Source organism: Bison bison, unplaced genomic scaffold (assembly GCF_000754665.1).
Source record: "Bison bison bison isolate TAMUID 2011002044 unplaced genomic scaffold, Bison_UMD1.0 scf7180017864289, whole genome shotgun sequence".
Taxonomy (NCBI): Eukaryota; Metazoa; Chordata; class Mammalia; order Artiodactyla; family Bovidae; genus Bison; species Bison bison.
This window is the reverse complement of record NW_011494861.1, coordinates 9,628,500-9,642,099: the sequence shown is the minus strand read 5'-3', so window position 1 is coordinate 9,642,099 and position 13,600 is coordinate 9,628,500. Positions and strand designations below refer to the sequence as shown.

Genomic DNA, 13,600 nt, shown 5'->3' with positions numbered 1-13,600 from the left:
CGGGGGCAGCCACAGGTGCCGCGCCCGGTCCCGCCGAGCGTGAGGTCGCCGCAGGTGGGCAGGGCCCCGGTTTCGAGCCCGCGCTGGAGGGCAACGCGGAGTCCTGTGCGCCTGAATGCATCCAGCCAGATACCCGCCCCGGCGCGGGGAGCCCAGTGCACTTCAAGCCCGGCGAGGGAGAAGCGGCCCACCTCCGCCACGCCCCCTGCTCCTGGGCCCAGCCCCGACTCCGCCCACCGCCCAGACATACCCGATCCCTCCTACCCCGGTCTCGCCCCGCCCCCGGCACACCCCCGGGCGCAGACCCCGGCCCATACCCCGTCCTCGCCCAGACGCTCCGCCCCAGCCCCGCCTTCCTCGGCCCACAGCCCCGCCCACAACCCGCCTAGGTCCTCGCCCCCCCCCCCTCGCTGCCCACTCGCGCTTCCCCCTCCTCTCCGGCTGAAAGTCCCAGGTTCCGTGCGACTCGGGAGACCAAAGGTGGAGCAGCAGAGATCTCGCCCCTCACCCGTGGAAAGGCAGTCCTCCAGGACGCTGGGCCCCAGCCCCTCGTTATCCTGGGGGAGGTGGGTCTCTGTCGGGCCAGTCCCGCCGCCACCCTGCTGCACGAATGGGGAAACTAAGGTCAGAGCGGAAGCAGCCAGCACCCCCAAGTCGCCCCTAATAAACTGCAGATCCTGGAACTGGACAGGGCGAGCTGTCTCTGGGACCTTCACTAAACCTGTGCAGCTAAGAAAACCACTGGATCTCGGAGAGTAGAGAGAAGTCCGGCCAGTCCAGCAGCCCCTCAAGGTGTCTGGGTCAACACGACGAGACGGTGATTTATCTCCTTCTGGACACTGGACGCCCAAGGTCAAGATGCTGACTCTCTGGGTTCCTGGGGAGGCCCTCTTCCTGACCTGCAGAGACTGCCTCCTGGTGTGAGCTCACCTGGGGGGCAAAGGGGTGAGAGAGACAGCAGCTCTGGTGTCTGCTTCTTAGACAAAGCCAGACACCTGGGACCAGGGCCCCACCCCATTACCTCATTTAACTATAGTCACCCTCCTTGGGCTTCCCTGGTGGCTCAGCTTGTAAAGAATCCTCCTGCAATGCGGAAGACCTGGGTTCCATCCCTGGGTTGGGAAGACGCCCTGAAGGGAAAGGCTACCTACTCTAATATTCTGGCCTGGAGAGTTCCATGGACTATATAGTCAATGGAGTCTCAAAGAGTCGGACACAACTGAAGGACTTTCACTTTCACCTCCTTAAAGGCCAGGCTCCATATACATTCACATTGAGGAGTAGGGCTTCAACCTGTGGATAAGCAGAGACATTACTTTGCCTAGAGAGGTCCATGTGGTCAAAGCTATGGTTTTTCCAGTAGTCATGTATCAATGTGAGAGCTGGACCATAAAGAAGGATGAGCGCTGAAGAATTGATGCTTTTGAACTGTGGTGTTGGAGAAGACTCTTGAGAGTCCCTTGGACTGCAAGGAGATCAAACCGGTCAATCAATGGTAAAGGAAATCAACCCTGAATATTCATTGGAAGGGCTGATGGTGAGGCTGAAGCTCCAATACTTTGGCCACCTGATGGGAAGAGCAGACTCATTTGAAAAGACCCTGATGCCGGGAAACATTGAGGGCAGGAGAAGAAGCGGACGAAAAAAGATGAGATGGGTGGATGGCATCACCAACTTGATGGACATTAGTTTGAGCAAGCTCCAGGAGATGGTGAAGGACAGAGAAGCCTGGCGTGCTGCAGTCCATGGGGTCAGAAAGAGTCGGACATGATTGAGCGACTGAACAAAAAAACAGTTCAGTCCACAGCAGGGTGATTTCACCATCTTCTGAAACCACAAACACAGGTCAGCACCCCTGCTCGGTGATGCCCCAGACATGGTCCTGTGTGCCCTCTGCTCAACCTCACCCCCCACCCCTCACTGGCATCCCAGTGGCAGGACTGGTCCACCCTAGGGCCCATGCTCCTTCTGGGCTCCCTGACACCTGGTATCTTACGAGCCTGCCCTAAGAGAGCCCTCGAGTTCCCGGGTGAATGTGAGGCCCTGCCTGGGGTTCGAGTCCCTCCACCAGAGAGTTTCCTCGTGGCCTACCTGCTGTCTACCTTCAAAGACCTGACCCCCCCCTCCCCTCCAGAGCTGTACTTGGCATGAAACAGCTGGATAAGTGTGCACTGAATGAGTGAGTGAGCAGCTTCAACTGTTCACCAGCTCCTCGAGGGACCCCATCCCAGCCCCCTCAACATAGGCTGAGGGGGCTGCATCCTTTCAGAACCTTCTCCAGCTCCTCAGAGGAGGGAGGAAAGAATCTGGGTGGGTCCTGTGGGTTAAAATGGAGGCTGCTGATGCGAGGGTCCCCAAGTGTGAAGGGCCCTAAAACAAATAAGATGGGTCCTTCTGTAAGAAAAGAACGTAAGTGAATTAAATAGTAGATATGTGTTCATTGTTGTTGTTCAGTTGCTAAGTCATGTTCGACTCTTGTGCCTTGTGAGCTGTAGCCCACCAGGCTCCTCCGTCCATGGGATTCCCCAGGCAAGAATCCTGGAATGGGTTGCCATTTCCTTCTCCAGGGTATCTTCCTGACCCAGGGATCAAACTCGTGTCTCCTGCATTGGTATGCAGATTCTTTACCACTGAAGCCCACATATGTGTTTCGTACACTTTTATAAATGGACTTAACTCAAACAACCTTTTTAGTAATCCATCTAATTAGAATGCAATAAATATTCCCTAAGAATTTTCCATCTTTGTCCATTTTCATGATAAAGTGACAGTTTATGGGACATTGCAAACATTTTCCTGGTCTGTAGTTTCAGTCTTGGGGTAGTTGGTGATGCTTCCAGACAATGTAGGTTTCTGAGTGTGTGTCCCCAAGCCTACAGTCTGCCCTGCTATTTCCCCGGTGCCTAGAGATAGGCACTGAGTTGGGGAAGATCAGAAATACAGTTTTCTTTCTGTATGTCACCTTGGCATGCAAGAAGGCTTTCTTATCTCTCCTTGCTATTTTCTGGAACTCTGCGTTCAGTTGAGTACATCTTTCCCTTTCTCCTTTGTCTTTCACATCCCTTCTTTTCTCAGCTATTTGTAAGGCCTCCTCAGACAACCACTTGGCCTTTTTGCATTTCTTTTTCTTGGGGATGGTTTTAGTCATTGCCTCCTGTACAATGGTACAAACCTCTGTCCATAGTTCTTCAGGCACTCAACCTACAAAATCTAATCCCTTGAATCTATTTATCACCTCCACTGTATAATCATAAGGGATTTGATTTAGCTCATACCTGAATGGTCTAATGATTTTCCCTACTTTTTCAGTTTAAGCCTGAACTTTGCAATAAGGAGCTCATGATCTGAGCCACAGTCAACTCCTGGTCTTGTTTTTGCTGACTGTATAGAGCTTCTCCATCTTCGGCTACAAAGAATACAATCAATTTAATTTCATTAGAGGTCAATTGGTGATGGTCATGTGTAGAGTGGTCTCTTGTGTGGTCAGAAGAGGGTGTTTGCTGACCCTCTGTTGACCAGTCTGTTCTCTTAACAAAACTCTGTTAGACTTTGCCCTGCTTCAATTTGTACTCCAAGGCCAAATTTGTCTATTATTCCAGGTATCTCTTGACTTCCTACTTTTGGATTCCAGTCCCCTGTGATGAAAAGGACATCTTTTTTTGGTGTTAGTTCTAGAAGGTCATGTAGGCCTTCATAGAACCAATCAACTTCAGGTTCTTTGGCATTAGTGGTTGGGGCATAGACTTGGAGGCAGTCTTGGTTTGCTTTGGAAACAAACTGAGATCATTCTGTCATTTTGAGATTGCACTCAAGTACTGCATTTCAGACTCTCTTGTTGATTATGAGGGCTACTCCATTTCTTCAAAAGGATTCTTGCCCACAGTAGTAGATATAATGGTCATCAGAATTAAATTCACCCATTCCCATCCATTCTGGTTCACTGATTCCTAAGATGTCGGTGTTCACTCTTGCCATCTCCTGCTGGACTACTCCAATTTACCTTGATTCATGGACCTAACATTCCAGGTTCCTATGCAATATTGTTCTCTACAGCATCAGACTTTACTTTCACCACAAGACACATCTGCAGCTAAGCATCGTTTCTGCTTTGGCCCAGCCGCTTCATTCTTCCTGGAGCTATTAGTAATTATCCTCCAATCTCCCCAGCAGCATATTGGACACCTTCCAATGTGGGAGGTTCATCTTCCAGGGTCACACCTTTGTGCCTTTTCATACTGTCCACAGGGTTCTCACAGCAAGAGCGCTGGCGTGGTTTGCCATACCCTCCTGCAGTGAGCACGTCCTGCAGACGGCCCTGCACAGCACAGCTCAGAGACTCACTGAGGCACACAAGCTGCTTCGCCGTGACAAGGGTGAAATCCATGAAGGGACCCGCTTCACCCTTATTTAACTGCAAATTATGCTGGGAATTTTCACCCATCTTTCTTCCAAATAAACTTTGGAGTCCCTTATCCAGCACTTTCAAAGTTGCTTCAGACTTTTCATTAGAATTTTGTTAAACATACTCATTAATTCCAGAAGATCTGGCATCTTCATAGTGATCCAACTCGGAGAAAGTCAAGAAGCGTGGGGGGGGGATTTACTCTGACAGTGGAGGCGATGTGCATTCCTCACCAGTCCACTGAAGCCCTCCGGTCCCCACGCCTCACCCACGTGGCCTCCATAGGCTAAGGCTTTACTCTCTTTGAGCTGGAGCTGGGTTGCAGGGGATGGAATTCTGCTCAGTCCAATTTCCCATCTCCGAGGCCACTAGACCAACTATAGCCAAACCTGCCAACTCCAGCCTGGGATCACTGGCTCAGTTTACAAGGTGCAGACGGGAAGCTGGTAGTCAGGATCCCGAGTGTTTGCAGGGACACAGGCCCAGAAGGCGCCCCGAACGTGAGCCTTTCATGAAGAGCACTTTTAAAAGACACTGCTTGTTGATGTTTTGGTCCCATTCTTTGCTGGAAATGATAAAAATAGCCTTTGGCCCAAGGGAAATAAGGTGGGGCGGAGGAAGAGGCGTGCTCCCAGCCTAGCTGGCCCCTCACACAGCCACCTGCTCCCTCTCCCACGCCAAGCTGCAGCCCCTCACCTCCTCGGTGGCGCCCAGTCCCAGGAAATTGGAAGACAGGGTCCTGCAGAGATGGCCTAGCACAGCCTCTGCGGCTCCCTGAGCTGGACTTGTTGGCAATCCAAGAGAAGAATCCAGTATTCTGTCTGAATTTTTACAGACACCTCTCCTTGACAGGAGAGTAAGCAAATTACTTAGTGCCAAAGGCATTTTCAGGTTCCAGAAGAGAGGGCCTGGTATAAGCAGTGTCCACAGGGGGTTGGGCGCCTGCGATAGTGTGTGTGTATGTGTAGGGGGAAGCCCACCATTTCCCACTGGGAGGGGACCTCAAATCCAGTATCACCCCTCTCTGGACCAGATGACGAGTTAAGCAGGGCATCCAAAACCCTACGCCAAACGCCTCTCCAGCCAGATGGATGCTCTCAGGCTCTGCTTCCAGAGTCTAGTTCTAAACCTCCTCTTTCACCCCCAAGAGAGACTGACACCAAAGAGGCCATCCATGCAAACACAGTCAGGCTGTGCGACGGGGCCGGAGAGGGTGGGTGGGCCAGGATTCTGGAGCAGACGCCAGGGTCAGGGCCCCTCTACTGTGCAGCCCTGGGTGACGCCCAGTGCCTCTCTCTGCCTCCATCCACGTGGTGGGCCAGGAACGGCAGAGTATTGGCCCAGAGTCCGGTTCCTGCTCAGCCACTGATCTGATGGCCTATTGGCTGGACAGCAAGTTGACTACTGCTCAGTGGACAGACAGGCTTGGCTCGCCCCCTTCACCCTTCCCTCCCTTTACCTGGGGGTGAGGGAAGGGGCATCAAGAAGGGGGTTACAGATCCCTGCCAACCTTGCGAGCAGAAAACTACCCACTCATGCACCAGTGCCAGATTGAGCTGTATCCCCTGAAAAGTCATCTTTCTAAGCCCTGGCCCCCAGGACCAGCAAATGTGACCAGACATGGGAAAAGGGTCTCTGTAGATATAAGTTAAGGATATCAGAAAGAAACTGCCCTGGACTTACCCTCAGCCCAACGACAGGTGTCCTTGTAAGAGAAAGAGGGAACTTCCCTGGTGGTCCGGGGCACAGGTTTGACCCCAGGTCAGGGAACCAAGATTCCACACACCGCACAGCCAGAAATAGATAAATAACAAATAAATACAAGTCCAATCTGAGGTTCCTTAAGGAAGCTTCCAGAAAGAAGATACTTAGAAGGAGGCGACCTGAGACACAGGGAGACATCAGGGCGGCATTGTGGCCACATGCAGGCAGGATGGGAGGGGCACACCCACAAGCCCAGGGACGCAGGAGACTGCAGCCACCACCAGAAGCTGGGAGAGGAGCACAGAGAAGACACTCCCTGCAGCCTCCAGAGGGACCAGCCTGGCTGCTCCTCCTTCTCAGGCTCCAGCCTCCAGACTGTGAGAGAGCAGCTTTCCTTCATTTTGACACCCAGATTGTGGTCGTTTCTCACAGCAGCTATAGGGCACACGTACAGCCGTGACAAGGCGGCCCAGCGCCTGCCCTGGGGGCCCACAGAGGAGGTAGCAGAGCACGGGGCATGCCGGGGGGCCCTTCCTGCCCGCCTACTCAGAAGCACATGTCCTTGGGGGCAGGCAAAGGCTCCTCCTGACACCGAGTCTGGGAGCCACGGGAATTTGCTGTTGCTGGACACACTCCCCACGGTGCAGCCCTGGCATTTCTCGGGAACAGTCAATGTGTCCCCCTTCCTGTCACCCCTTGACTCCCATGCTGACCAGAACCAGGGCAGATGCCCCAGTCCCAGGCAATGACCTTTCCAAGACCTCCTGGCCCCCAACCCTATCCCAGTATCACCCAGTGACCCTCCTGAACCCACTCGCCCGAGGGCAGCACATCCATGTGGCCAGACCTTCCCTGGGTTCCATCTTCACACCTCAGCTCCCGCCAGATGGGCACAGGGCACTAGGGGCTCCTGGGCGTGGTGAGGTGGGCAGCAGGGTATGGGCACAGGGAGCCAGTCCTCTCCATCAGAGTGCAGGACATGATGAAAGTTACCATGGAGATGACTCAGCCTTTAGACACTGCAGGAGTACTGTGTCCATGTCTTCCTGTCTCCCCATGTCCTGCTCATATGCCTTAAAGTCAGGATGTTTGGAAGCCCGCCCCCTCCTTGCCCAAGGCCAGGGCTTCCCCCAACCCTGTCTGCTGGACGGGGTGTTTGTTTGTTGAAAGAAATCTACTAAAGATCAAGAGCAGTCTCCCCAGTGCACCACACGGCAGCTCTCAGGTGGGTCTCCAGGGCCAGGGCAGCCAGCAAGCACTGTCCGGCCTCTGACCAGCCCTGAGTCCACAGCCTGGTTCCCCAGGAGAGACAGGCCTCGCCCAGAGGGCAGCTGTCTCTGGAAGGTGAGTGTGGCCCACAGAGTAGTCCCTGGGCTCTTCCTTAACCTCTGATGCAGAGCCCCAGAACCCCCGGAACCCTGGCAGCTCTGAGGTCCTGCCCCTGCAGTTCCCACAGGCGTGCGCCTGACCTCCCTTTCCCTCAGAAGCAGACGTCAAAGGTGAGATCCTTGGATTTGGTAAAAAACCAAACAAACAAACACTAAGCCACAACATCTGGAGTTAAAAATCCACACTTCCAGCTGAGACTTGGCGGCCTTCCACTCACCTGGGGAAGAGATGACCATCGTCTATTTGCTAACGGACACCCAGGCGCAGGACGCTGCTCTGAAGGCCCTGTGTGGGCGATCCTGCCACCTGCTGGTGGGAGCGGGAACAGCCTTTCAATGGTCCCAAGAGAGAGGCAGTGCAAACCCAGGGGGACGCAGCTCGGGAGGGGCAGCCACAGCCAGACCCGGCAGGAGTTCCCTCCAGTCGACGACCACTGTGTGCAGGTGGACAGCGCTGAGCACCAGCTGAGCCCCCTCGCTGTTAGCACGTGCCCACCCCTCTCACAGGGAGAACTGCGTCACCTCCCCAGTCACACTAGAGTCCTAACCGCTGCCACTCGGGATCCTTGGCCGTGTTTGGGGGTGGAGTCTTTCAGTATCCATGGCCATGTTTCGCGGTCTTTGCAGGTGTCATCAGGTTAAGATGAGGTCACCTGGGCGGGCCTGAGTCCAACATGGAAGAGGGGAGAGAGTTATCAGGAGGAGGAGGGGGTATCAGGGTGACCTGGCCACCTGCTCAGGACCTCTGGCAGCCGCCAGGGGCTGGAAAGGGCAGCAGAGAGTTTCCCCTACAGGTTTCAGGGGGATCATGGCCCTGCAGACACCTGACCTTGGATTTCCGGCCTCAGACTGTTGTTAAAACACCCCCATCTGTGGTACTTTGGGATGATGGCCCCATGAGGTCAGCACAACAGCTGGTGCCAGGTGTCCAACGGATGCTCAGTGACCAACCCAGCCATCTCTCGAGTTTGTGGATGTTCAAGTTACCTGCCCCACCCCCTCCACATCCACTAAAGGCTCAGACACCCGGTCAGCATCTTCACTGTCATGCCTACTCCTGCCAGCATCCTGGGAACTCAGGGCCCACCCTCTGTCCAGTCCTGGCCCCTGCTCACCCATCACTGGGCACCCAGTCCCAAGACCAAGACTCAGTCCTTGTTCCCCTGCAGAGCGCTGTCTCTGTGACACTTCCGACTCCAGCACCCACTGCAGCCTCTGGCGTCCAGACGTCAGACCCTGTTCTCCATCCCTCCACACTGCTGGTTTCAAAACCAGCCACACGCCAGGGCAGCGAGAGACCGAAGGAAGAGGCAGACGCTCCAGATGGGCTGGGGGCAGGTTGACAAACAGGGAACTTGCTCCTGAGGCTTGTCTTGGGCACTGCAGGTCCAGTGGGTCTCCACACCCACCTGCCAGATCATAAAAGTTCACGCAGAGGCCTTCATGGGGCTCAGTCACGTGACTGTGGTCTCACAGGCACCTCACTGTCCTATGGCTGCTTCTGAATATCTTAAGGACAGATGTTCAAGGAGCTTCCTGATGAAGGAAATCCTCACATGCCAAGGTCTGGGGAAGTCATTCTGGCTTATACAGGAGCTAGCCTGAATCTGATGCCAACTAGAACAGCCTGTTTGTGGCAGGTCATATGTCTGCTTTAATTATTTTTTATAATTTTATTTTTGACTGTGCTGGGTCTTCCCTGCTACCTCAGCTTTTCTCCAGTTGCAGCGAGTGGGGGCTACTCTCTAGCTGTGGTGTGCAGGCTTCTCATTGCAGTGGCTTCTCTTGTTGCAGAGCGCAGCTCTAAAGAGTGCGGGCTTCAGTAGTTGCGGTTCCTGGGCTCCAGAGCACGGGCTTGGTTGCTCTGCGGCACGTGGGGCCTTCCTGGACCAGGTTATCAAACCCGATTCCCCTGCATTGGCAGGCGGGTTCTTTACCACTGAGCCACCAGGGAATTCTTGTCTGCTTTAATCCCTGGTGGCTCAGACGGTAAAGCATCTATCTACAATGTGGGAGACCCGGGTTCAATGCCTGGGTTGGGAAGATCCCCTGGAGAAGGAAATGGCAATCCACTCCAGTACTATTGCCTGGAAAATCCCATGGACAGAGGAGCCTGGTAGGCTACAATCCACAGGGTCGCAAAGAATCGGACACGACTGAGCAACTTCACTTTCACTTTAATTATTAAAGGAAACATTGACCAGAAGTAAAGACTACCCATGTTAAAAATGAAGATTAAACACCTCCCCTTGTGGGACACCAATGCTGGTTACTCCCTCCACAATAAGACTCCCTTCCTAGTTGCCAAGCCCACACTGAAGCCCCGTGTATGTGCCGGTCTGTTTTTTGAAACCTTGAAGAAATGTCTCCCTGACTCCTTTGATGTTCTCTGTTCTGACAAGACAGAAAACTGTGCTAAAAATCCTGCTTCTCTGGAGCAGTTCCTCTGAGTGATCTGACAGGCAGTCTTCCGGGCTACAGTTTGGCTCTTTTCTGTTCCTATATTAGATAGCTCAATGATTATTTTCGTCAACACTCCGATTACCTGGGTCCAGCTTGAGAGTCAGCAGTGGTCCCATTCTCTCAATGACCTCCTCCCGGTCACCAGTGCCTATTAGATCTGCTGATGCCTCCGTCATACCAGAACTAGACTCAAGGTCCCCTCCATTGACCTTGCTGGGAAACTCTCCTACACATCCTGCAGGGGGCGCCAGGAGCAAGTGCCAGGCCCTGACCGCCCCGCCTGGGGCCGCTGGTCACAGAGCAGCCCTGAGGGGCAAGGACCAGGCTTGCTCACAGGCCCCAGTTTCTCTGCAGTGACGCGGCCCCATGGCAGCATCCCGTGGGAGCTGGGACTCAGGACGCATGCAACATGCTGACGCTCTGGACGTGGCTTCCCTGTGGATAACAGTCCATCATCTCTGATCCGGGGGTCACCTGTCTTCCACAGCATCCCTGAAATCTTGGCAGCTTAGCCTGTCAGCTGACAACTGGGGTGCCATCCCTGACCCCTCATGGGCCTTGGCGAATACTCACTTACAGGAGCTCGTCCTCCCTTTTCCCCTTGTCTTCGGCCACAGCTGCCCAGCAAACTCCAGTCCAGCCACTGGCTTCTCCCACTCCCACCAGCTGCTGCGTGAAGGCTCCACTGAGAACCTGCCTGAGGACTCCCGGCACTCCTGGTGGTCCCCACACCCACCTGAAACAACTCCTTGCTCGCCACCGAAGAAAGCAGATGTCCCAGAACCGCTCCATGCTGCTCCCCCACTGCATCCGCACCCCACCACCTGTCCACCCGCAGCTCTCTCCATCTATCCCTGAGCAGGCGGAGCCCTCCTGCTCTAGGTAGACCCAAACCCCTGGGCTCTAGGTTCTGCCCACCAGCCTCCTCGAGAGCTGGGTCCATTCACACTGGCCTTTGTCCCATTTCTTCAGCCCCGTCCTGTCCTTGACTCTACCGACGCCCACGAAGCACCTGAGCCAGGGATGTTCAGGTGTCTTTCTCGGCACCTGTGAGCTCGTTTGAGCCTCATGACAAACTGGGAGCCAGGTTGCATTATTCTTGCTCTCCAGACAAGGAGAGGGAGGCAGGAAGGTTAAGTACTGAGTTCAAGGTCACCACAGCTAAGTGTGGATGAGCGGGCTGGGCCCTGTGGGGCTGGCTGTCCCAAAGAAATGACCAGGCCTCTTCCATCCCCACACTGCTGCCGCCTGTCAGCATCACTGCTGTCCCCTCTTACTTCCTCCTCCCCACCTTCAGCCTCATCCTTTAAACCATGGCTCCTTCTCATCCCTCCTTCCTCGGCTGAGTTGACCCTGATCAAGGTCGTTGTAAAGTCATGCCATCAGTGCTCGATCGTGTCTCCCTGGTCATCGTGTCCTAGGGTGGGTGAGCACACATGGACTCCTAGTGAATCCAGTGGAGGACGGGTTTCCTCTGCTTGTTCTCATGGGCCACCAGCGGGGGGCAGGGGTGGGGGCGGGGACACAGGCCAGGCACTCCAGGGCTCTTCGTGACCTTTGCAAAGTGACAGCCTCTCTGGGACTGTTTTCTCCTTGGTTGAATGGGACGTGCACATGTGGGCGGAGCAAAGACGATATCTGCAGCACACGAGGCCCTGAGTAGCAGCTCAGCGAACAGCATGAACATGCTTAACACTGAGCTGGCTCCAGGTCTGGCGGGGCACTGAGTCCCAGGTCCTCACTCACAGACTTCTTCCAACAGCCATAGGAAGCAGGAACTGTCATTATCTCCACTCAGTAAAAAAAAAGGAGACTGAGGCAGACAGGGCTTGAGGGTCCCAGTTCAGTGGACAGAAGCAGGGCAGCCGGGATTCAAGTCCCTATGAGGCCACTCGCCCAGCTGCCATTGCTGAGCCCCTGTACTGAGGGGACTCAGGAGAGGGGCCAGCAGGTCTCCTAAGCCCAACCGCTCAGGCTGACCCTCTGGGGCCTGATTCAGGCCCACCCTGCAGGGACCAGCAGAGCAGACTCAGCTGGAGGCTCTGGGTGCCAGAGAAAGCGGCTACCTCCCACTGGGTGTGACATGGCCCCTGGTCCCCCAGGGGCAGCAGTGGCTGTCCCTGCACCATCTCAGCAGGCTGGCGGGGCTAGAAGCCCTTTCCTGTCTCTGTACACTCAGCCATCTCTGAGCCCTTGGTCTTCCCAGGAAGTGAAGTACCAAAGCTGTTAATATTTCAGCATCTGTGATATTTTCATCCCTCCTGTTTCTGTGGATGACTATGTCCAGGTGGAGTGGTGAGGGGCTGCCAAGGACCTGCTGTATGCACAGCTCGGTGACCCCCCTTAACCTCCAGAGACGCCCTGGGAAGGCAGGCCAGCCACCCTAGAATCCTTCACAGCCCAGGAGCGCATCTGAGTCTGCAGAGCCAGGAGGGCCATGGCTGACCAGCCCGGCTATGCCAGCTATGCAGCCCCAGGCACCTGAGCGGCATTCTCCAGACCTGCTTCTCCAACTGCAGCACGTGCACAAGAGAGGGGTTACCTCCCCCAGCTCTTGTGAAATTCAAAGGATTGTGACTTTGGGGGTTATAAACTCCAAAGCGCAGTCATATGCCAAGGGCTGGTTTCTTGAAATTTCCTAATAGGGTATGCGCGTGTGCACGTGAGCACACACACACATACATACACACAGGATGACCTAACAAACACAAGTGAATTATACACAGGACACACACGCAGTAGGTGACTGTATGACACAGCAAAGAACTAGCAGTGAGTGTAGTTAATGGCAGTGCCTCCTTGGGAGGGGGCGCTAAACCCCAGTATCAGAGGATGGACACAGCAGGACTGAGGCAAGAAGCCTTTTGGAGTGGGGGGAGTAGCTGGAGCTGTGGCTACAGGCAGTGGAAGGACAAAATGACCAACCAGGTCAGGATCACAGGTGCTGACATTTAGGAGCAGCTGTAAACTGTCGCAGTTGCAGCCCTTGGGTTTCTAAGACAACGGGACAAGGTGGACGGAGATGAGGTTGCCTTGGGGCCTGTAGGCGCCAACACCAGGGAGCTGAGGTCCCCGGCAGGGACTGCGGAGGCCCAGGATGCCGCTAGCCGCAGGCAAGCTCACTCAGGACAAGAACACATCTAACTCTCGGGAGGACAAGCGCAGAGCGACAGCAATGAACCCTGGTTCGGCCCTCAAAGGAGTGATGATGCCCGGTGCCTCCACCGTGTTCCCTTCCGTGGTGCAGGGTCGGAGCTCTGCTTCCCACGCCGCGGGGAGCACGTCTGCATTTAACACAGCGCTGGGGGCCATGTCCACGCTGCTGCATCCCTGAACCCGCGGTCAGAAAGGAGGAGGCGCTCAGGAAGGGGCTTTGCCCCGCCGGCCTCCTCTCCTCCAGTCCCCGAAGCCCGCGCTCCCCCTGCTGTGCAATGCGGACCCCTGGGAGGGGCAGAGCTAATCCAGGGGATGGTCACCCCGGGCGGGGGCGCGTCCAGGCGGCAGTCACCCCGGGCAGGTGTGACCAGGGAAGTGGTCTCCCCCTTCAGGGGTCCGCATCCAGGGGGCGGTCGTCCAGGGCGTAAGGCGAGTCCAGAGAAGTTATCAGCTCTAGCGGGGGGCGCGTCCAGGGCCCGGTCACTCT

The 13,600-nt window shown here is 55.2% G+C and overlaps 1 protein-coding gene across 1 annotated transcript in view; it reads right to left on the bottom strand.

The window, feature by feature from the left end:
• The window catches only part of MEGF6 (multiple EGF-like-domains 6), a 105,876-nt gene extending 103,915 nt beyond the window's left edge, over positions 1-1,961 (bottom strand). The window contains exons 1-3 of the mRNA XM_010850209.1: positions 1,908-1,961; positions 900-930; positions 318-619 (exon numbers count right to left, since the gene is read on the bottom strand). Of these exons, the coding sequence (XP_010848511.1) occupies positions 318-619; positions 900-930; positions 1,908-1,961 (387 nt within the window). The remainder of the gene's footprint in view (positions 1-317; positions 620-899; positions 931-1,907) is intronic.
• Between the last annotated feature and the right edge of the window lie 11,639 nt (positions 1,962-13,600).